Below are 26,285 nucleotides of genomic sequence, written 5' to 3'. Positions count from 1 at the left end.
AGAAAATTAGAGAAAAAAAGAACATTTGTAAGTATGTTTAGTTTGTCTTAACAAGTTCTAGTGTAAAGTAAAACAGCCATTTTGTACTCAATACCATTTATAACTTACAACTCTTTTAAAATATATCTAATACTTAGAGTCAACAAAATATATTTATTTATTTTTGTCAATGAACTACTATTAACTGCAACAACCTCACCCATTCTTTTACATTCTTTCAATAATACGTAGCTTTTAATGAGCTCAAACTCTTTTCACAATCACAGTGGAAATTAACACGTAGCTTTAATTTATAAATATAAACCAAGATAATCATGTGCTGATTTGATTCATCACAATACACCTCTTACAACCTCACTTTAGAGCAGAAACACTACTGTTCTGAGATGTTTCTTATTTCACTACTCTTCTCAAAAGACTGAGGAAGGCAAGAAAGGGTTCCTTCAGCATCCTCTGGGAAAAAGCCCTTGTCTTACTTTTATGTATCTTAAAATCAAACTGGTTCCTTTTGAGTCTTCCTGTTTAGTTTTTTCCAGGGTGGTCATTCTGTGGGTGATTGAGAAAAATTTACTATACCATTTCTCATGAGATCTGAAGTTGACAAACACTGCCATCTGTAGCCAGGAATCAGGTTGGAATAAACAGGAAATAGTTACAGAGTAATAAAAAATATAGTAGAAGGCAACTTACAGCAGACAAGTGAAACATTACTATGTAGCTACCAAAATCTTTTTCCTCTCCTTTCTGGGCAGATTTGGACCACATCTCCCAGCTTTCTCACGTTTTTAAGGTTAAGTGCTACTTGCAGGCCAAGGCTTTTCGTTCTGGCTAATGGGATGATGCTCCCAGGATGCTCTGGAAGCCACGTGTTGAAGATAACAATGTCACTACAGCACCATTTCTTTTCTTTTTTTTAAGATTTTATTTATTTGACAGAGAGAGACACAGCGAGAGAGGAAACACAAGCAGGGGGAGTGGGAGACAGAGAAGCAGGCTTCCCGCCTAGCAGGGAGCCTGATGTGGGGGTAGATCCCAGGATCCTGGGATCGTGACCTGAGCTGAAGGCAGACGCTTAACGACTGAGCCACCCAGGCACCCTACAGCACGACTTCTGAATGATTATGTGAAGCAGAACTTAGAAGCCAACCCAGAATATCATGGCTTTTAGATGAGCCAGAAATAAATTCCTACTTTGTTTAATAAGCTAGTGCTTTCTGGTATGTACTTAATATTGCAGTGTAGTTCATCCTTACTAATATAGAAAGAAGCTTCTCACCTTTCCCTACCTTGCCTTCAAAGTCTTTAAAATACCAGTACACTGTCTAAATTATGCTTAATCCTTCTTGGTACTTTTCTGGTAATAAAAATTTTGTAAGATAAGCTGATTGTTTTTGCAACTTATCACTATTATTTTTGCAGTCTGTATTATTTAAATCCAAGGGAGTTTTATTATGTTTTTCTATTACATCCATTCTCCCCCATAAAGAAATAACCCTGTAAGAGGCAAAAATGACAGGAGGCAATGAAAGGCCAAACCAAGTATCAATTTATTACACATTTTCAGAGTTATAGTAATGTTAACAAGTTGAAATTCTAATGAAATCACAGAAGAAACAAAAAAGGAAAGAACATTTCAATGATTTTTGAGACAAAAATCTCTGGAGCCAGTTACTATTGCAGGGGTGAGAGAGTATAGCAGTTTGCTGGCATGCATTTTACTTCCCTCTCACATCTGTCTCTAAATAGTAGCTTAGACCTCCATTATCACCTTTTTAAATACTTTTATATTTGCTCTTTTTATATTTGCCATTATTCCCTTTCAGACAAAAACCAGATAAACATATGGCTCTAATTCTCTTCACCAACAAAATTTAAATCTATATGTATATCCCCTTGAGAGGAATGAAGAGTAAGTTTGGAGGTTATGGAATGTGTAAGCATTCCACTCTCAAAAGGCAATGCCACTGGATGAAACACATTAGAACAATAAAGAGAAACTCCATGTGTGTTCCCTCTCTTATGCTTTGCTTACTCAAACACACACAAAAAGAATTTTAACATGCTGTTTTCTAAAACTCCAAGTTGTCACCTTCTACTCAAATGTTAATTTATTCCATGCAGTTTAATCTGAGCTTTCATAACATTCAACTTTTTCATAGAAAGCACTGAATACAGTGATTAAAGAGGAAAACCATGTAAAACATTCCAACTCAAGGAGTAGTAAATCTCAATGCTTGGAGAATCATACAATTGACAACTCATAGATTCAACACCTCAAATAATAAACTCCCCGGTACTTAACATGAACTTCAATTTAAAAAAAGAAGGAAAAAACCCAACATTTTAAAATTAAAATTAGCTTAGCTCTCATGTACTCAACTCTCATGATCTATTCTCAAAAGAAAAACAAAAACAAAAACAACCCACCCTTCATTTTCTCACTTACAATCTGAGATAAGCTAAATAATCACAAAATTTCACCTTACCAAAGCTGAGAAATATACCTCGACACTATTTTTCTCTTATGACTTGCATGAATATCAGGTAACTGGGGATAAAATAAACTGTTTTAATATTCAAACAAGAACATAAATGATTGTATTTCAAATAAAAATACAAAAATAAAAATATTCTGACCCTAGAGTCAAACCACCTCATTAATAAAAGAAGTTAAAATATCCTTTAAACATTAGATAATAGAATTTCACTTTACAAATCAACGATATTACCTGTTCTAATAGCTAAAGGCAGAATGAATGCTCTGGGCAAAGATAATTCAAAAACTTGAAAGTTCCATGTTACTTATATGTACATGTATGTTTTTTTTGATCCTTAAGGACTATCATACATGTCTGCTATTGCTGAAAGTATTCAAATGTTGGTAAACAGGTAAGGCTAACCAATTACTAAAAGGATATGAAACCGTTAATGACGGACTATAAAGGATATAATTTTCAACTGATAAAAAAATGTCTACAAACAATGCTGGATAGTACCCCAAGAGTTTTGTGTCCTGAGTTAATACTAGTTTAGTTCACATGAATATGCCAACTTAAATTTTCTACTTAGATTACTTCTAACTCCAAACTAGAATTAATTATTAATCATTCAGTATCTAAAAGGTGATCTTATGAAACTCTGGTCTTCCTCGAACTCTCTAATATATCTGGACAGACACTGTAGGCTGGCTAACTCCAAATTTATTCACCCCCTCTTCTCTGACATGCCATCATACAGAAACTGTAAAAACTAAACACTCGTATTCTAATCCTCATTTGCACCTGAGGGATGACATGTGGCACAGGTCTGCCGATTACGTAACTGAAAGTCCACTGATGAACTTCTGAGGGTTTATTTTCCTGATAAATGGGGTCAAACATGATTAACTCATATTTTGAGTACAACAAAAGAATCTCCTAGATTTTATTAGTATATAAAATAAGCTAATACCATCTTCAAATTAAGCAAAAGCTATACATGTCTCTACAAATGATAAAATACTGTCCTTCAAATTAAAAAATTAAAAACAATGTTTACTAATATCTCAAGACCATTTTCCATAAGACAATGCTATATAGGCCAATAAAAACACCAACAAATTGTGGAAGAAATAAAAATGGAGCACCCCAAATAGTCTTTGCATTTTGAATAAATTATTCAGATACATTATTTTACAGGAAAGAGAACAAATTATATATTTTGTCTATTGATTTTATGGAGATTATATTGGTCAAATATAATACACTATAGTACTGACAAAGTCTTAATCTATTAAGGAAGTGGCAGGCCTGTCAACAAATACTTAAATTAAGCAGAGGATAATTTTAGAGACACATAGGTAATTCAGTCTTCACTGTGACAAATGGACTCATATACATGTACTGTACAACATATAAAATTTCTTAACGTGATTTCTACCTTCATGCAAATGATCATTAAATGAACAGCTGTATAAGTTCAACCACAAAAATACCAAATTTTACCACACCATGAATCTGATCTTTGGCCCCTGCTACCAGACTGTCAACACCTATAGTTTCTTTTATGGGCTTTAACTCTTTAAGAGTTAATCTTTAGATCTGTTCTATTACGATATGTAGGTATTCCTTCCTTTTCGAAAGTTCCCACTAGGCTACTTCACTTATAGTAAGAAAGTTAAAAAGCAAAAAAGCATTTAGTGTTTGTTTTACTGCAAGCCATTATAGAGGCAACACATACTGTGAAGAGCGCAAGTGGCACTGACAATCTCCTTCCCCAGAAATTACACTCAGCATCTCAGCCTCAAGTCACCATAGTCTTGAACTGTGTCTGTAGGCATCTATCTGTGTTTTTCTCAATTCATTTTGTACATCCATTAGCAAGATGTGTCCTAAGGTATCAGAAAAGCCTAAGAGAGGCTTTTTTTTTGGATAAGGGAACCTCAAAATGTTTCCATATAAAGTAATGGTAATTGCTTCTTCACTGTGTATGCCATTTTGGCTCATGAAAGTTTCATAGAAATGCTCTACTTTCAGATAGTGGGGGAAACTGTATAGACATCTTCTGCTAAACACCAGTAATCTCTTCCTGAAAAGTGTGAAACTGCTAACTGGGAGCTTATTTCCGATTATTTTAATTGGAAAAAATTATAACATCTTACAAGACAACAAAAAAACCCTTATTTCCTAAAATGTAACCAAAATAGAGTAAATAATTATGATAAGTAACTATCTTGTTAAGGCACAAAACACTCTGCTTCCTAAATCATCAAGTCATAAACTTAATAACAAAAAGTTGTTCTTCATGAGTAACATGACCTATCTTAAGGGACAGCAACACTCTAGACCCAGACACCCTTTGTTGACGTGCTGTTCAGAATGCCTTCAAGTGATTCTGACACTCTACTAATTCCATATAAAATGCACCAATACTTTCCCTAGATAGTGTTTTGTTTAAAATATTGAACTGAGTTTTTCAGACATAAATTAAAGAACATTAAAATTAGAGACACAAACATTCACAATGTTTATCAATAAAAAGAGATGTTCTACTGAGAAAATGTTAAATGAAGAAACATTCCTCTATGGTATATCTGTATATTCTGTAATGTATGTATATTCCTGAAAAGACACTTAATCTACAAAATTCTACACTTAACAAAATTTTTACGCAAAAAACAGTTTGCAGACTATTCAACACATATACACTTTTGTAATGAGAACCAACAAATATAATTAACAATAAAAATAAAAGTACTAGTGTAGTTAAAGCATTTGTAATTCCTAGTAGAAAAAATAATACAGTAAATAGAAAATTACAGAAAAAAGGGAGTAGGAGAACAGAGTAGCATATTGGAAGAAAGTATAAGGAACTGCTAAATTACACAGACTTGACCAAAAATAGGAAACAAAGACTGGGAATAACCACTCAAGAAGCACCTATGATGAAGCACATAGACAAAGAGATGTGTCCATCCACCCTCTACTATAATCCCCTATAGCTGGCTGCATTCAACTGCACCAGCACATTCTACATTTAGTAACTATTACTCTGTGGTGCACACTTGCTGGAGAAATGTGTATAATGGAGTCAATGCAACTTCCCCATTACAGATAATGACAACATTCACCTACTTATCCACAGTGTGTGAGCTAAATCATGTAACAGAACCACACATTTTGAAGCTGTGTAAAGTTGTTATCAAGTTATGAAAACACCTTTACTGTGAGGTTAGAGTAAAAGATATAACACAATTCCATGTCACCAATTAAATTAAATCTGCATTTAAATCATGCTACTGAAAACTTCAGAGGTGTTCTCCAACTTACACATGTCTTAAACAAAAAGCTTTCTTTTAAAATACAATTCCTCTGGTAGGGCTGAGCCCTTTCAGTTATTCAGAAATTCAATTACCTTGTTACTAACACTGATTATCTTCACTGAGGAAAAGAAAGCTTGGATTTGAAGATTAAAAATATATATATATATATATACACACACAAAATATATTTATATTATGTATATATATAAAATATACATATATATTTTAAACAATTTGGAATACAGGATCATTTAGAAAACAAGAGCTTAGGTGAAGACTGCCATTGGTAGGTGATGATGATTCTTGGCAGCATGAGTGTGCCAAATGCCTAGAAGAAACTGAGCAGAATATGGGAAGAATATTAGAAAGAAAAACTGAATTATTTCTCAAGTAATGGCTACAAAATTTTGCTTTGCCCTCAGAAATGGAAAAGACTGCCAACACTTCTTTCTGCTTCTTTCACCTCATAGTTCTAGGGTTCCACAACTCATTCCACATATTCAATCCAGCTATTTGATAATTTAATTAGATTTTGTGGTCTAATTTAGGAGATTACCACTTAATACATTTTTCCTAGTGGAAAATGTTCAAAACTTCCAATCAATCCATTAACAAAGGAACTTTTGGAATATAATCTGCTTCTAACTAGGGACCATCAGAACACTAAAATGTTGTTAAATCATAACTTCAATTATTAGTGCTGTCCTTTACCACAATAAACAAATAAATAGAGTGGTAAATAAATACTACTATACTACCATGTCCTAATGTCACACAATTAGACAAAACAAACAAAAACCTCACACATTTTATTTAAATAAATCTCCAATCTGGTTTTCAGTCAAAAATTCTCAATTAAAAATAGAACATCTTACCTCTAAAATCATCTCTTGCTCCTTGTCCTTCCTTCTTGTTCATTTTTATGTCAGAGCAGGAGTTGTTAGGGGCACCTTTCGAGTTTTCAAGGTAAGCTGAGCTTGCTCCTTTCTTGGAGGGATGAGGATCACAGAGTTTTGCATTAATCTTATAGAGCTCGAGGGCTTTAATAGCTGCTGCATTGTTATCCATACGAAGAAAAGTTGGACAGGAAGCACAAAACTCATTCGTGCAGGCCTCATTTCCACAGCCCTCAGTTAACTGGTGGTAGTAGCGTTCTATTAGATGCTTTGCAGCTGCTCGCTTCCTGTAGCAAACATTCAAACAACAAGCACAGTGATTAAGATTAGTATAGCTCTCATGTAAAAAGCTCAACAGATCTTAAGGCAAGGCAAGTTAGTGAAGCACTAAAGTAACAAATATGCGTATTAAGATGAGTGTAGAAAATGAAGATCCACTGTTTATATAAACTTTTAACTAGTGAAATGTTTGATAAAATACTGCCTAAGATACTATGATAAAGAACAGCAATGCTTATCAAAATCATTGCTGAAATAAAATATGCTTTTCTTTGGTTTAAAAAAAAGGGAGAAAAAAACTTGTTTGATGGTATACGTGCTTAAATTATTTAGTACAACAGATGAAAATCACAAGGTTTATGGCCAAGAGTTTTTGTATTTTATCATTTAAAAAAACTAACATTAAGAAAATGAGAGTCAAGTTAAAGTATCAATCCAACTTCCCTTTATATAATTACTATTTTGTTTTAATAGTTTGTAAATACTTGATTTATAGTTAACACAACTTCTATCTGGAAAGAAAGTTTTTTCTCCAATTACCTACGATACGGGAGATTTAAAAATAAACTTATAAATGTAATCTCCAAAGTGTGTTATACTGCAAGAAAATGATTCTGAGCATACAATCTTGAACCCAAAACATGTCAGTGAACTTGCTCATTAATCCCATGTCATAGAAACAAGGAATATTTTAAGTTCCCTTAGGGCAAAATCTTATGTTTCACTACGTTGTGAACCTAAAATATGTAGATTCACGTTCGTAACTGGCTGTTCCAGCAGCGCTTCCAAAAATACTGAAGAAGAGATTATTTCATCAAGCAAGAAGCTGGGCTACAATATCTATCTCTATGGTTTATTCAACTCTAAAATCTATGCTTCTACTGTCTGATGATTTGAGATTACCATAATTTAAAGAAAGTAGTCTACTGGATCCAAAGAAATATTCATTCATAGCTATTCCTTTTGGTCTCAAATTCATATGCAGAGGAATAAAAACTACAAAGAATCAAAACGATTAAAAAAATTTACTTGACTCTCAAAATGTTCCTACAATTATCTTACTAACATGTAAGACTAAATGGCAACTGGCAACAGAGTTCACATCTTGTTAATTGTGAGCTATATCTTGTTAATCATGAGAAACTGAACAAGAAGGCAAATGAGTAAGTAGATAAGGGACATACTAGTTAAGTCCAATTTTGTCTCAAAAGTAGAACTTTGTCTCTAATCTATCAAGGTAAGTGACAAAGACAAGCACAATTAACCCCTGAACAATGTTGGCATTAGGGGTGCCACCCCTTTGTATAGTTGAAAATCTGCATATAACCTTAGATTCCCCTTAACTACAAATAGCCTACCATTGACCAGAAGCCTTCCCAATAACATAAAAAGGTGATTAACACTTTCATATGTTATATGTATATGTTATATGTACTACTATATATATTCTTACATTAAAGTGAGCTAGAGAAAAGAAAATATAAAATCTTAAGGAAGACAAAATACATTTACAGCACTGTACTGGATTTATCAATACGTAGTTTATATATCTATTTTAAAAAACCTGCATGTAAGTGGACCCACACAATTCAAACCTATGTTGTTCAAGGGTCAACTGTAATTCAGAAACATTCAATTCATTCTGATGCTATTTTCCAAATGTCCCATGCAAATCCATGCATGCAAAGAGAGAGAAAAAAAAAAACCCTACAAAACACACTTAAAAATTGCATGGGCATCACTTAATAGTTATTTTATTACATGTAGCTATAAACAATCCAACTTTTGAAAATTAAAGATTATTATTCCAGATATATCACTATGCAAAATATTAAAGTGACAACATGTAAAAGAGAAATACAGAATCTGGAAGATTTACACCATATGTTGCTATCCTTTACTAAAGAATGGGAGATTAATAAAACCATCCTATCCCGAAATACAGTGGCTTTCCAGAAAGAAAATGTAAATGGACTGTATTTCTACTCTGTAGAAAAATTATGAACATATATCAAAGTCTTAAAAATTAATAGAGAATTATACAAATCAGAGATCAAGTGAAAATAATAGGACAATTTTGCAAAAATACACTGTTTCTATGAAATCTGGAAAAAAGTGACATGCCAACAACGGGATTATTTAAATGAACTGATAACCATTCACAGAATGGACTAAATGAAAATTACCAACATCTGAATTTGGCAAGTCTTCCTCATTTATCACTAATTGATAAAAAATCAGTTACAAAGTTGTAAATGTAAGATGAGGCCACTTTTACTTCAAAGTGTTAACATTTTCTCTAACCGATGTGACTGAATAGGTTTTTAAAAAATTCCTCAATGTTTCTGGTTCTAATTTATTTTTTCCATAATAAACATGCTACTTCTATATTAAAAATCAATAAATATGGAGAAAATGTATTAAGATTTTGATTTGAATAGCCTCAAGGCTTACCAAATTGTCCATATGACTTTTTAATGATTAATCACCAAAATTCAAAATACCAAACACTAGTTTGGTATATATACAAATACATGATTTGAATAACCTCAAAGCTTAAATTGTCCATCTGACTTTTTAATGATAAATTATCAAAATTCAAAAACCAAACACTAGTTATTTTCTTAATAAGAATGTCAGGTTTTGTCCTAAGAAAAATCCCCCCAAAACCCAGTCATATTACATAATGCTTCTGTATGTAATGCATAAAGGAGTGTGAACAGTAAAAATAAGACAAGACTGAGAAATTAGCAGACCTGCATTAAGTGACAGCTCCTTCTGCCTCTAATAACCTGTACAATCCTAAACAAGTAATTCCCTGAGCCTCAGTTTTCCCATCTTTCAGTTCTAAAGTTTAGGTTATTCTATGTAATAAACAGGCAAACACAGTACTAGTGTTTGAGTGTCTGGTAACATACTAGACATATTGCTAGGCACTCTGGCACAGGTTATCTCATTTGAATCCCATGAGGATTATCTTCAGTTCACAGCTAAAAGAGACAGAACTGAAAGAGTAAAATCATGTACTCAAGATCACACGAAGAAAAATGCAGAATCAGGACAAGGATAGGAGTCAGGGGTCTTTTGGCTCTGGAGTCTAAGTCATTTCCACCATATTGTCTCACAGAAAGTGATTCATTTCAAAATAATTCTTAACAATAACAGTACTAAAAACTCCTAAAGGAAAAAAAAATTCCCATAATATGTAACTGAAAAAAAAAAGCAAAAACTCTGAAAAATCAAAATCTGAATCTCATATTTATGCATATCCGCAATCTCACAAGTACACCAAGCTTTTTGAGGAAGATACCACAACATTCTGTAAAGTTAATGTATCTGTAATTTCCTGAGAACCTATGTGCTATAGATGTTCCCACTTGAGAAGACTGTAAACCCTACTAACTAAGAGCTTGCACTCTGAAGCCAGACTCCCCAAGTTCACATGTTGGCTCTGCCACTTAACTATGTGACCTTGAATGAGTTACTTAACATTTCTGTGTCTCAGATTCATCATTAAAGTGATGGTATACGTAACGATTATCATGGCTGTGAGAGAATTAAATGAGTTAATATATATAAAGTAGTTAGAACACTGCTTGGCACCTAGTAAACACCATGTGTTAGCTGCTATTACTGTTATGATTATTACTAAGATCCTCATAAGTCTATGAATTAGCTATATAAGCCATCACTCTGCTGATGTTCAGAGCAGTTACATAACAAGTCACACATCTAATAAGAGATTTGAGCCCAGGCTTGACTCAAAATTGGGGTTTTTCATACCACTAAGGGGAGATTTAATACCAGACAGAAGAAAGTAGGCCCCTCTATTCAGTCTGCTTCTCTGCCCAAGACCTAGAAATAGCAGCTACACAGATGAGACAGGACTGAAAGGAGGCCATGCCAGAACCTCCACGTTATCCGTGGAACCAACCATATTAAACATTTTTCTTCTTTACTCACACCAATGATACCCTGAACTATCTCTACAATTCTGTATCCCCACCTAATTTAGAGCATATAAAAGGCCTCCATGTTGGGAACGTGGACACGAATAATGACATTTTTATAAATAAGTTGTGCAATGTTAATCCCTATATAGTAGGAGTCACCAAATCTTAGCTTGTGGGCCAAACCTAGCCTGCCACCTGGTTTTTGTAGCCCCCAAGATAAAAATGGTTTTCACAATTTTAAATGGTTGACAAAGTCAGAAAAAAAATATTTTGTGACATGCAGAAATTATATGAAAACCAAATTTCAGTGACCAAAAGTCTCATTAAAACATAACCAAGGTCATTAATTTAATTATTGTCTATGGCTGTTTTTGCACTACAACAGCAGAGTTGAGTAGTTTTAAGACACTGTACGGCTTGCAAATCCTAAAATAAATACCACCTGGCCCTTAACAGAAAAAATTTCCCAACTCTTAATTTAGAGTCTGTGTTCTTTGCTCTCCGTGACATTTCCATCTAAGCACATGGCCTGCTCACTCTTACTCCTCAGCAAATCAATGCAGCAAAATGTGTACTTTTCCCCAACTATGATTAAAGGAGAGAGAAAGAAAAAGGATAAGAGAAAAAAAGAAAAGAACAAAACGATACAGAAAAAAGGAAAGAAATGAAGAGACTCCTTCCCCAAGCAGATCCCTTTAGGGACACCTTTTCTGCCACTCATAATCTGCTACTCTGCCACTCCACAAGAAGTGGAGCTATGGCTTACTTTCTTTTTTAAAAAGTTATTTAAATTCCAGTTAGTTAACATAAAGTGTGTATTAGCTTCAGGTGTACAATATAGTGACTCAACACTTCCACACAACACTCAGTGTTTATCACAACAAGTACATTCCTTAATCCCCATCACCTATTTAACCTATCCCCCCACCCATCTCCTCTCTGGTAACCATCAGTTTGTTCTCTATAGTTAAGAGTCTGTTTCTTGGTTTTTTGCCTTTTCCCCCTCATGTTCGTTGGTTTTGTTTCTTAAATTCCACATGAGTGAAATTATATGGTATTTGTCTTTCTCTGACTTATTTCACTTAGCATAATACACTCTAGCTCCATTCATGGTGTTGCAAACAGCAAGACTTTATTCTGTTTTTATGGCTGAGTAATATTCCATTGTGTATATATACATCTTCCTCATCCATTCATCAGTTGTTTTCATAATCTGGCTATTGTAGATAATGCTGCTATAAACACTGAGGTGCATGTATCCCTCTGAATTAGTATTTTTGTATTCTTTGGGTAAATACCTAGCAATGCAACTGAAAATACAAAAGTCCTAGAGGAGAACACACACAGTAACCTCTTTGACATCGGCCATAACAACTTCTTTCTAGATATGTCTCCTGAGGAAAGGGAAACAAAAGCAAAAATGAACTATTGGGACTTCATCAAGATAAAAAAAAAAAAACTTCTGCACAGCAAAGGAAACAATCAACAAAACTAAAAGGCAACCCACAGAATGGGAGAAGATATTTGCAAATGACATATCTGATAAAGGGCTAGTATCCAAAATATATAAAGAACTTACAAAACACCAAAATAAACCAATAATACAATTTGAAAATGGGTAGAAGACATGAATAGATATTTTTCCAAAGAAGACATCCAGATGCCCACAGACACATGAAAAGATGCTCAACATCACTCATCATCAGGGCAGTACAAATCAAAACTACAATAAGGTATCACTTCATATGTGTCAGAATGGCTAAAATCAACAACACAAAGAACAGCTGTTGGCAAGGATGTGGAGAAAGGCGAACCCTCTTGCACTGTTGGTGGGAATGCAAACTGGCACAACCACTGTGGAAAACAATATGGAGGTTCCTCAAAAAGTTAAAAATATGGCTTACTTTCTATCATTTCCTCACATTTCACGACTTTTCTTGAATCAATGATGGAGGGCAAGTGAGATCTTCTAGTGAGAAAGCTCTCAAAGTTAAAGTAGACAACTGAAAATATGCATTTGAAACAGACAATACTTTCTATTTACTTATTTTATTTCTAAGGCTCAATTTGTGAGACAGTTCTACAAATAAATTATATGTGGGAGGCCAAACTTACTCTAGAAAAGCTGACAGAAATCTTAAAAAAATAGTTTCACCTGAGGGGGAAGGGCACTGAGGTCAGCAATTTGAAATGCATGGAAAAAAAAAAAAAAGAAAAGATGGAATGATGGACAAAAGGATATATGATAAAACAAGGTAAATATTAGTAAAATCTAGATGATAGACATATTGAGTCAATTGCAAAAATCTTTCAACTTTGCTGCATGTTTGTTAAGTTTTCAAAATAAAACACTGGGAGAAAATACTGTCACCACACTGTAACTTTTTAGAGCGGTCAACTGGCAGAAGAAATGGTTTCAGCCATCAGTAGCTGAAAAAGGAAAACCAACATGTCATCAATGGCACACTATTACTGTGTTTTCTGACTTTAAATCTAGTTTTTGAATCAATCCAGTATTCAACAAAACAAAAACAGAACAAAAACAGCCTACAATAATGATAAAAATAAAAGTTGTAAGCTGACCATAACTATGCATAGCAACTTAACTTACCTACCATGGAGACAAATACTAGGAAAGTATGTTTAATATTCCTATGCCAATGGCAAGCCACTGGGGTTAGAACCACTGAAATGGCTGCCAACAATGTAGAAGATGAGAGCTGAAAAAAGATCTTAAACTTCATCTTCTTTGTTCCTGTATTAAATAAGTAATGAATACAGGAACGAAGAAGATGAAGCCACAAAAATTGCTACTGTCTGAAAGTACAGATATGTTAGTGAACAATGAGCAAACAAGATTGAAATTAGAATTAAAAACAATGATAGAACATAAAAGAAATAGTAACTGTGACATGCAACATAAAAACTAATGGTAAAGTACAGAATAATTAAAGGAGATAAAAAGGCAAAGATAAAAAAAGTCAATGTAAGTAGAGTGACTTTAATTGAATATGAAGTTAAATAAAGATATGAGTTAAGAAGCCAAAGATAAAAGGCTTATATAATGTCTAAAAAGCTAATAACCACTTACTTAGTGGTTTCTCAAAGTAAGTACATCTCTTTGTTCCTTCTGAGATGCTGCCTCTGTAAACACTCCACCCCCTCCCTCAAAGTTGCATTTAACACAAAAATTTTGGAAGTGAACAATGGTCTCCTAGATATATTACACCTCTTAGAAATGGATGACATTAAGACATCTGTGACACAGTTATGGTATGTTTAAAGTTGGGTCTGTTACAATGGAATTGCATGAAATATTAAATTATTTCAAGACTGAATCTATGATTGTGAAGTCATTACCACCATATCCAACCAATAAGCCATTAACTATAGAATAAGATATAATTTTTAGGGAAAAAATTATAATTATAAATCAGTATTTTTACTATAATAAAAACGTTTAATATAATAATACCTAAGCATTACTTTGAGGTATAATCTCAATACCCAGAGTGCCTGTTATACATTAAACATGAAATAAAATTGTAGAACCAAATATTTATATAAAATTATTCAACTTTAACCTGTTTTTGTTTTTTAAAAAGTGTCACATTTTACAGTGAAGTTATAATGAACAAACACCAAACTATATCCATCTACTTCCCTCCAATAAGATCCTAAAAGGGGAGAAACACAAAATACTTGTTGGCATTAGTGAACTACATCTATCAATTCTCTGTGATAATCATGAAATATAGTCTTTGACTTTTTCTCTGATTCAAATATAATCAAAACAGAAAATTTATTCCTTGGTTAATTATATACTTGATGATCTACCAATGACCAAGCAATATGTTATGAATTCGGTGATAAAGGTCTGGTTAACTATTTTGCATTATAAATATTTGGCTCAGTCTTAAACTCTTTTTTAGGGGTTTAGGGAGCTGAGTAAACCTTGGAGTTACAGTTCATAATCATGATGAAAAGCCCAACTACAGCTTCACCCACTGGAATTATGTCCAACATTCTCATTTCTGGGGGGTGAAGAGCTGCTGAAGGGACTAGTTTCTGTCTGGCCTGACTTGGAGCACTGATGGAACCAGCATACACTGAATGCCTAGAGGCTACAGAAAACAAAAGACAGTTCACGGCTTGTTGCAGCACCAGAGAACCTGAAGAAAGATATTAAGAGGGTAAAAGACTATAAGCTCTTGAAAAAGTAATCAACAAACCCCTTCAGTTAGGAAACTACAAGCCTAAGTCCAAAGAAGATACACTCTAGTAAGAGGTTTTAGAGATACCAAGATGTCTGTCTGTCTGTCTGCCCCTCTATGAAGCCAGTTCACAGAGACTGTAAGAGGTGGCTGTTTTTTCAAAAGCAAAATCTACACAACAACAAAATAAAAGGCATATATTAAAAAAGAAAAAAAAGCCACACAAAAAAAGAGGGAATCACAGTTCAATTCCAATCAAAGGAACAAAATAAAGCTCTAGAAACGACCTTAAAGAAGCAGAGATATGGGGTACCTGGGTGGCTCAACTGGTTAAGCATATGCCTTCAGCTCAGGTCAGGGTGCTGGGATCAGCCCCTGTTGGGCTTTCTGTTCAATGGGAAGTCTGCTTCTCTCTCTGTCCCTCACCCCACTTGTGCTCTCTCTCAAAAAAAAAAAAAAAAAAAAAGGCAGAGATCTATGAATTACCTGACAAAAAAGCAACATAACTGCCTTAAGGAAACCCAATTTGCTACAAGAGAACTCAGGAGACAACTAGATGAAATCACCATGCATGAACAAAATAAGACTATCAACAAAAAGAAAACATAAAAAAGAACCAAACAAAAATTCTAGAGGTAAAGAATAAAATAACTGAATTGAAAATTCACGAGAGAGGATCAACAGCAGACTTAGTCAAGCAGAAGAAATTAACTCAAAGGCAGGCCACTTGAAATTACTGAGTCAGGGGTGCCTGGGTGGCGGTCGTTAAGCATCTGCCTTCAGCTCAGGTCAGGATCCCAGGGTCCTGGGATCGAGCCCCACATTGGGCTCCCTGCTCAGCAGGAAGCCTGCTTCTCCCTCTCCCACTCCCTCTGCTTGTGTTCCCTCTCTCGCTGTGTCTATCAAAAATAAATAAATAAAATCTTTTAAAAAAAAAAATTACTGAGAGGAAATTTAAAAAAATGAAAAGTGGAAGAAAGCCTAAGACACTTATAGAATACCACCAAGCTGATCAATATATGCATCTGGGGAATCCTAGGAGAAGAGAGAATGTGGCAGACAGCTTATTTGAAAAAGTAATGGTCAAACACCTACCAAATGTGAGGAAGGAAATGGACATCTCATTTTAAGAGGTAGGAAGGACTCCACCTATAATGAATCCAAAATGGTAGATACTAAAACCCACTATAATTACTAGCAAAAGTCAAAGACAGAAGGAATCTTGAAAGCAGCAGAAGAAAAATAACTAGTCAGGTACAAGGCAGCTCTCATTAGACTATCAGCAGATTTCTCAGCAGAAACCTTGCAGAAAGACCAGAAAGAAGTGGGACAATATATGCAAGGTGCTGAAAAAAATAACTACCAACCAAAAATACTGTATCTGGCAAAACTGACCTTCAAAAATGAAGAAAAAATAAATTGACCTCCAAGTATAAACAAAAAGCTGATAGTTCATCACTACTAGACCTGCCTTACAAAAAATGCAAAAGCAAGTCCTTCAACTTAAAAAAAAAAAAAAGACTGTAAACAATATAAAATCTTGCAAAAATATGAAGATGTTTGGTAAAGGTAAATATATAGACAAATACAGAATCCTGTAACACTGTAATTGTGGTGAGTAAATCAATTCAAATAAATCTGAAAGATGAAAACATTTTTTAGAACTGTAAATATATGTTGAATGATACAAAAGATAAGAAGATGTAATTTGTGTCATCAATAACAAAAGGGGAGAGAGATGTAAAGGAGTAGAGCTTTTGTATGCAACTGAAATTGCTATCAGTTTTAAACAGATTACAACTGTAAAATGTCTTATGTAATAATCCTCATGGTAAACAGAAAGAAAATGCTTATAGAAGATACACAAAAGAAAGTGAGACAGAAATCAAAGCATGTCACCACAAAAAATATCAATGAAACACAAAGGAAGACCTCACAGGCAAGAAGAAAAAAAAACAACAAGACATACCAAAAACAAAAAAATGGCAATAATTAGTCTTCCCCATTAGTAATTACTTTAAATGTAGTAAGTGGATTAAACTCCCCAATCAAAAGACATAGAGTGGCTGAATGGATTTAAAAAAAGAAAAGAAACAGCTATATGCTACCCTATATTAGATATAAGGATATACAGACTGAAAATGAAAGGACTGAAAAAGAGATCCTATGCAAATAATAACCAAAAAAGAGAAGGAATGGTCTCATACATATATAGCAAATATATATATGAGATATATACACGCACAATCAGAAAAAAAAACTTGCAGTCAAAAATTGTAGTAAGAAACAACCCATCATATAATAATAAAAGGGTTAATTCACCAGAAATATATTACAATTATAAATATAGGTGCACCTAACAGAAGAGTACCCAGATATGTTAAACAATGACAAAGAACCAAAGAGAGAAATAAATAGTAACACAATAATAGGACATTTTCATACCCACTTTCAATAATGGGGAATATCTACACTGATGCCACAAGAATAAAAAGGATCATAAGAGACTGCTGTCAACGATACATGCCAACAAATTGGATAACCTAGAAGAAATGAATATATTCCTAGAAACATATAATTTAACAGAACAGAATCATGAGGAAATAAAAAATCTGAAGCAGCCTATAACTATTAAAAAGATTGAATCAGTAATCCAAAGCCTCCCAACAAGGAAAAACACAGAACCAGATAGTTTTAATGGAGAATTCTACCAATGATTTAAAAAAGAATTAATAATTAATAAGAATCCCTCTCCAATTCCTCCAAAAAACTGAAGAAAACACTTCCAAACTTCTTCCATGAGGCCAGCATTACCCTGATACCAAAATGAGACAAAGAGGAGAAAAATACAGGCCAATATCCCTGATTACTGATGCAAAAACCCTCAATAAAATACTAGTCAAATAGAAGTCAACAATACATCGAAGAGTTATATCACCACCAAGTGGGATTTATTCCTGGAATGTAAAAATGCTTCATCATACAAAAATCAATCAACCTAACACACTCAATTACCAAAATGAAGGACAAAAATAACATGATCACCTCAATTGACAAAGAAAAAGCATCTGACAAAAATCAACATCCTTTCATAATAAAAACACTCAACAAACTAGACAAAGAAGGAAATTACCTCAACATAATAAAGGCCATATATGAAAAGCTAAGATTATACCTAATGGTGTAAAACTGAAAGCTTCCCTTCTAAAATCAGGAACTACGCAAGGATGCCCGCTCTTACCATTTCTTTTTAAAACAGTACTGGAAATCCCAGCCAGAGCAATCAAGCAAGAAAAATAAATAAAGGCAACCAAACTGGAAAGGAAGAAACAAAATTATCTCTGTTGCAGATGACATGATCTTATCTGGAGAAAAGCCCAAAGACCCCCCAAAAAACTATTAGAACTAATAAACCAAATTTAGTAAAGTTATAGGATACGAAAGTCAGCCAATGCAAAAACCAGTTGTGTTTCTATGAACAATGAACAAAAGGAAATTTTAAAAATATTCCCATTTACAACAGCATCAAAGAGAATAAAATACTTTACTAATAAACTTAACCCAGGAGGTGGAAAACTTGTATAACAGTTCCCCCTTATCCATGGGGGATACATTCCAAGGCCCCTAATGAATGCCTGAAACCACAATAGTGCCAAACTTTTTGTATAATGTTTTTTTCCTATACATACATACTTAAGATAAAATTTAATTTATAAATTAGCCATGGTTAAGAGACTAACAGTAATAATAATGAAATAGAACAATTATAACAATATATTATAATAAAAGTTACATGAATGTGGCCTCTCTCAAAATATCTTATTGTATTATACTCACCCTTCTTCCTGTGATGATATGAAATGATAAAATGCCTATATGAATGAAATGAAGTGAGGTGAATGACATAAGCATTGTAACGTAGTATTAGGCTACTACTCTGACAATATTTAAGAAGAATCATCTGCTTCCAGACCACAGTTGACCATGGGTAACTGAAACCACTAAAAGCAAAACCACGGATAAGGGGAGACTACTGTACAATGAAAACTATACAAAGTACTGTTGAAAGAAACTAAAGACAGAAATGTAAAGATCCTGTGTTCATGGACTGTAAAACTTGGTACTGTCAAAATGTCCATACTACCCAAAGCAATCTACATATTCAACTCCTATTGAAATCTCAATGGCATTTTTTAATTAAAAAAAAATCTAAAATTCCTGGATATGGAATTTCAATGGAACCCAAACAGCAAAAACAATCTTGAGAAAGAAAAACAAAGCCAGTCTCATACTTCCTGATTTCAAAACATCTTACAAAGCTACAGAAATTAGAACAGTATGGTACTGGCATAAAGATAAGACACACAGACCAATGGAACACATCAGACAACCAAGAAATAAACCCTTACATATATGGTCAAATCAGCTTTGTCACAGGTGCCAAGGCTACACAATGGGGAAAGGAGTCTCCCCACAAGTGGTACTGTGAAAACTGGATATCCATATGCAAAAGAATGAAGTTGGACCTTTACATCTTATACTACATTAAAAAAAAAAAAAAAAAGTTAACTCATAATGGACTAAAGACCTAAACATAAAACCTGACATTATAAAACTCCCAAAATAAACACAAATAGCTTCATGACATTGGATTTGGCAATATATTCTTGAATATATATATTCTTCAATATAACACCAAAAGCACACAAAAGCACCATTCTTCAATATAATACCAAAACCAAAAATAGACAAATAGAAAGAACTACAGTGAACTTAACTTCTGTACAGCAAAGGAAACAATCAACTGAGTGAAAAGAGAACATACAGAATATGATCTATTCAATGTCCTGGGTCTGAACACTCCACGTCAGGAAGTAGAAGAACCAGAGGGTTGAAACTGGAAGACAGTAGATGGGCCACAGGACACCTCTCAAAGACAAGGAAAACCAGATGGGATAAGAGAAAACAAGTAAGAAAGCATACAAGGACTACAACCTGAGGTGGGTGTTTTAATTAACATTAAACAATAAACATTAGCACGCCCAAGAGAATGGGAAGGCACAGCAAAGCAGAAGTGATTATTAAAGATAAAATGGTTGGGGAATTCCGATACTAGGGAGTTGGAAGTTAAGCATATAAACAAAGACTTCAGGGATCTGGGTTAAAGTGGAAGAGTGTGAGTTCATCAAAGACGGAGAAATGACTGGGAGATCACTAAACAATGAAGACAGAGGATGACATACCCAGAATGCATAGCTTCAAAAGGAGCAGGAATTTTCATGCTGAGAGAATAACAATAGTCCAGAAGCATCAGTGGAGAACAAGAATAACAGTGTGTGGGAAACAAACAGGTCACGGCTTACTGCACCTATAACCTAGCTTCTGTATCTAGTGATGTAGAAACTATTCTTGCCGAGTCATCACTTTTCACTCCTCCTTTTGTTTAACCTTGCTGAGAAATGTAGACCTTCTGGAAATTTACTGTGGGCTTTCAGGACACCATTTCCTGATTTCCTCCTTTCTCTCTGGTTGTTCTTCAGAGACTTCCCTTCCTAATCTGGAAATGTTTATACTCCCCAGGGACCAGCCATTAGACACTTTCTCTTTTAAATTCTCTTTGGGCCATTTCATCTTCTTTCAAGGTAATACCTGATGACTTCCAAATGTCTCCTTCAGCATAGTTCAAACTCTGCTTGAGAATCTATAGTACTATTCCAGGTCCTCTATCTTCATATGGGCTCTTTCTTTAAGAAACTTACTGTTTTAAGGAGGTGAAAGCCAGATGATTTTAATATCATAGGAAATACAGAGGTATGGCAATTTAAAGAAAGGCAACTTAGCCAAGGTAAGTCACAAAGGATGACTAGCAGCTGATAAAAAAAATTGAAAGAATGTTTTTGGTAATAAGGAAATGCGGGAGTAAAGGCACAAGGGATTGAGAACATCTTGTGACAACTTAAGTTCAACAGTATAATGTTCAAAAAAGGACTCAAAAATATGAAGTGGCAGGGAGGAGCCAGATTATGAGACTTAATAAGAAATAAGGAATTCTGATTTTAGTCAGCAGAGGAGTAATCTAATAAAGGCCACTTTCTCCCCATAAAAATGCACATGTACTCCACCTTGCAAAAAATTTCAGAAGATTCACATACCATTCATAAACCACTAAATAAGAACACCTGCAATACAATAAGCAAGTCAATGACTAAGTCAAATCTGCCTTTATAACTAACTACATTTTGTAAACTGGGATCAAAGCTGGCAAAAGTGGAGGCAGGCAATCCAGTTAGGTGATGACTACCATTAGAGACCAGGGAAAGAAAGTAGTAGTAGCAGGAATGAATAGAAGGAAACTAATGCAAGAAATATTTAAAAGATGTAGTTTGTAGGGGGTAAATGAATGTAAAGAGCTAAATGCCTAGGTTTTTGTCATGGGCAACTGGGTAGAAGGTAGTGCTACAAACTGAAATAACAAAAACAATGAACATTCATTAAACTACAGTGAATGTTTTTTGTTATGGTGTGTCCCTTAATACTTACAATTATCCTAGGAAGGAGACTGGAGAAGCCAATAAAGGACCTAATAAATCAGAAAGTCCTGCTTTTAAGTGATTTAGGGGGAAAGACATCCTTTTCCTTTCACTGACCTCTTTTAGCCTTGAATCCCATTTATAGCTAACAATTTCTATGTAATAAAAGGACACCATTCCCATTAATGTTTCTTAAAACCTTTTTAGGGACACATAAGATATAATGAATAAAATGTATAATTCACAGATGCTAAAAACCCTTTTATTAGAGTACCTCAACAAAAATAGCCAGGTTCTGCTTATTCTACTTTCTGAGAAGACTCAGCCAGAGGCAGTTCATCTACTCATCCATCTCTACCATGAACAAGAAGTGTGATACCTTCTATTTAAAAGAGAATGTATAGGGGTGCCTGGGTGGCTCAGTCAGTTAAGTGTCTGACTCTTGATCTCGGCTCAGGTCATGATCTCAGGGTTGTGAGATCCAGCCTGCAGGCTCCGCACTGGGTGTGGAGCCTGCTTAAGATTCTCTCTCCCGGGCACCTGGGTGGCTCAGTTGTTAAGCAGCTGCCTCCGGCTCAGGATTGAGTCCCACATCCGGCTCCCTGCTCAGCGGGAAGCCTGCTTCTCCCTCTCCCACTCCCCCTGCTTGTGTTCCTGCTCTCGCTGTCTCTGTCTCTGTCAAATAAATAAAATCTTTAAAAAAACAAACAAAAAAAGATTCTCTCTCCCTCTGCCTCTCACCCCCCTCAAAAAAAAAAAAAAAAAAGGTAAAAGAGAATGTATATAAGCTTACATGATGTTTCATTTGGTAGAAAAGTAAACAGACTATGACTCAGGCCACTTCTATGCCTAACACTTTTCATTACCTCCTATGTCTATCAGGAGAAAACCCAGGACTTTTCAGTAGTATCAAGGCCTTTCACTATCTGATCAAGGCTTTCTACTTCCAGCTACATTTGTTAGCACATCTCCCCCCACCTCCTAGATCTACATTCCAGCAATACAGAACTTCCTACAGTTCAAAGGACTTGTTCCTGCTGTCTTCATTGGCTCCAGGTCTCAGAAGTTTTCTTCTTACCTAGAATACTATAATCCCTATTTATACCAAGTCATCCTCAAAGACTCAGCTTAGATATCATTTCCAAGATGATTACATATCCCTTCTCTGCTCCCACAGCAACCTGTACCTACTCTCAGTACACCTCATTATAACTGCCTGTTATTTCAATGGCAACCTCCCTGAGACACATGACCAAATAACTTCTTTACAGTTATATTCTCAGAACCTAGCAAATTACAAAACTTTAATAAGATCCTTCAATTTCTCTTCTCTTAACAGTGTCAAACAACCCTACCTTTTTCTAGTACTTAACCATAACACCTCCCAGTTTCAGAAAAAGGAACCCTCAGTGCACTGTTGGTTGGAATGCCAACTGTGCAACCACTTGTGGAAAACAGTATGGAGTTCCCTCAGAAAATTTAAAACAGAATTACCGTATGATCTAGTAATTCCACTACTGGGTATTTACCCTATGAAAACATTAATTCAAGAAGATATTCACACCCTATGTTCACTACAGCATTATTTACAATAGCCAAGATATGAAGGCAATCCAAGTGTCCATCCATGGATGAATGGATAAAGATGTGGTGTGTGTATCTATATGTCTAATATCTATGTGCGCACACACATACACAAATGGAGTATTACTCAGCCATAAAAAGGAATGAAATCTTGCATTTGCAACAACATGTATGGATCTAAAGGGTATAATGCTAAGTGCAATAAGTCAGTCAGAGAAAAACAAATACTATCATTCATATGCAGAATTTAAGAAACAAAACAAAACAAATAAAAAAGAGACAAACCAAAAAACAGACTCTTTACAGAGACCAAACTGATGGTTACCAGAGGGGATGGTAACCAAGAGTGTGGAGAGAGATGAAACAGGTAAAGGAGATAATGAGTATATACTTATTGTGATGAGCAATGAGTAATGCAAAGAACTGATGAATCACTATACAGCATCTGAAACTGACCTAACACTGTATGTTAATTATATTGGAATTTAAAACAAAGTGGAACAAAAATAAATAAATAAAAATAAGTATTTTTTTAAAAAACCTCCCAGTTTCATAGGTATATCAGAAGTATAAAAAGAATATGCAAAGGAAAGAACATGACATCAGAATCTATAGGAGAGGATCTTGAAAAAAGATCTCTATCTGATTAAAGAGATTTGTATCTTTTACTTCAGAGTATACTTCAAGATGTTATTTAATCCATAAATGCTATTATACACATTAAGTATACCTCAACTGGAAGTCAAACAGAAATATTTTCTCCCATTCCATATAGAAAATAAAAGCATCCAAGCTATATCTCAATTTCTGACTTCTCAGTTCCACACAGAAGAGCTACGAAGCTGCTACTCCAATCTAATAACAAGTAAAAAGCTGAACAAACTAAAAAATTAGTAACTCTTCTTCTACTGAGAGAGAGAGGAATATAGAACAAAATGCTGCCCCAAAGACTGGAGAGAAAGGCAAATACAGGGAGCCATGGCTTACTGAAGCAGAGAGCAGGAAATTGCCAGAGGGACCTGTGATGGGATAGGAAAACCTAAACTCCATGCACAAATTCCTGGAGGTTCAGCACAGAAAAATCTAATCATTAAAAACTCCAGGGGGACTTAGTCCCAGCAGAGCCCCCATAATTTTGTGATATTTATATCAAGAAGCTTGACTACGTTCTCAGAGCAAATGTTGTAGAAAAATCCCCTCATGCTTCTAGCAGGGGAGCGAAAAAGGAACCATTAAGAGATACACCAGAGCACTTTATTCTTAACAAGACTTGGCCTCAGAAGAAACTAGTTAACCCAAGCCTAATCTGCCAGGTACTCTCAGAGCCTAACTGACCTGTGTAAGAGAAACATCCAACTCCAGCCCACTCTAGTCATCCTGTTCCACTTAAGAGGGAAGGAAAAAAATGAGGAATATTTATGAAGTTCACAATCCAGAGGCACAGGCAGGCTCACTAGAAGACTGAGACCGAAACATAGGACTGTAGAATGCTTTCTTTTCCCCTTACACCTCACCACCATATTACTAAAGGCCTATTTATAGCAATTCCTTTTACCTGGGAAATCATACGCAGCTAGCAATAAAAATTATGAAGCATACTAAAGGCAAAAAAACACTGTCTGAAAAGATAGCAAGCATAAGAACTAAATACAGCAGGGATGTTGGAATTATCACACCAAAACTTTAAAACAATTATGATTAATATGTAAGGCTCTAATGGATAAAATAGATGGCATGAAAGAACAGTTGAGCAATGTAAGCAGAGAAAAATCGAAGACCCAAACAAAAAAAGCCAGAGTTCAAAAATACTGTAACAGAAATCTCTGATGAACTTAATAATGAACTGGAAACTGAAGAAGAAACTCTGAACTTGAAGATGTATCAAAAGAAACTCCAACAACTGAAAAGCAAAGAGAAAAATGACTGACAAAAACAGAATATGCAAGGACTGTGAGAAAACTACAAAAGTAGTATATATAATGGGAATATCAGAAGAAGAAAGTGAGACAGAATCAGAGGAAATATCTGAAACAATAAAGACTGAGAATGCCCCCTTTTTAATTAATATCAGACACCAAACCACAGATCCAGGAAACTCAGAAAACACCAAGGATAAATGTAAAAAAACAAACAAAAATGAAAGAAAATGAAACAAAACCTCCGCAAAACAAAAAACAAAAAAAGCCACACCAAAAACCACAAAAAAAATACACCCAAACCAAAAAACTATGCCTAGGCATATCACTTTCAAACTACAGATAATCAAAGAAAAAATTAAGATTATTTTGTTATTATAAGGTACTCACAACTCCCTATGATATGATATAGTGTTATTTAAATGTAGACTAGGTTAAGATATAAAAACTCTAAGCGCACCTGGGTAGCTCAGTAAGTTAAGCAGCCAACTCTTGATTTTGGCTCAGGGCATGATCTCAAGCCCCGTGTCAGGCTCTGCCCCCATCAGGGAGTCTGCTTGAGATTCTCTCCCTCTCCCTCAGCCCCTCCCTGCTTGTGTGCTTGTTCATTCTCTCTCACTCTCAAATAAATAAGTCTAAAAAAAAAAAAAAAGACAGAAACTCTAGGACAACCCCAAAAAGAAAAGTAAAAATGAAGGGTAACACTACTTACAAAGGAGAGAAAATGGAACAATATGCTCAAGTAAAACCAGAAAAGGAAGAAAGAGAGAAGACAAAAACAAAAAAAGAACAAGGGCAACAAATAGAAAACAGTAACAAAAATGTTAGGTATTAATCCAACTATATCAATAATCATTTTATTTTTTTAAAAGATTTTATTTATTTATTTATTTGTTTATTTGGGAGAGACAGATAAAGAGAGTGGGGGAGAAGCAAAGGAAGGACAAGCAGACTTCACACTGGGGGCAGAGCCTGATGTGGGGCTTAATCCCAGGATCCTAAAATCATGACCCAAGCTGAAATCAAGAGTTGGACACTTAACCAACTGAGCCACACAGGCACCCCAATAATCACTTTAAACATGAGTGGTCTAAATGCATCAGTTGAAAGACA

The 26,285-nt window shown here is 34.7% G+C and overlaps 1 protein-coding gene across 7 annotated transcripts in view; it reads right to left on the bottom strand.

The window, feature by feature from the left end:
- The window catches only part of UBE3A (ubiquitin protein ligase E3A), a 98,926-nt gene that overhangs the window by 33,766 nt on the left and 38,875 nt on the right, over positions 1–26,285 (bottom strand). For 6 of the 7 annotated variants that reach the window (XM_035023941.1, XM_035023943.1, XM_035023944.1 and 3 more), the window contains one exon: positions 6,676–6,983. The exons of the other annotated variant lie outside the window; for it this stretch is intronic. In XM_035023941.1, the coding sequence (XP_034879832.1) occupies positions 6,676–6,983 (308 nt within the window). The remainder of the gene's footprint in view (positions 1–6,675; positions 6,984–26,285) is intronic. 7 annotated transcript variants of the gene reach the window in all.

The sequence above is a fragment of the Mirounga leonina genome, unplaced genomic scaffold (assembly GCF_011800145.1).
Source record: "Mirounga leonina isolate KUSES-001 unplaced genomic scaffold, KU_Mleo_1.0 Mir_178, whole genome shotgun sequence".
In the NCBI taxonomy this organism is placed as follows: Eukaryota; Metazoa; Chordata; class Mammalia; order Carnivora; family Phocidae; genus Mirounga; species Mirounga leonina.
The sequence above is the reverse complement of the archived record's forward strand: the minus strand, read 5'-3'. Positions and strand labels throughout refer to the sequence as shown.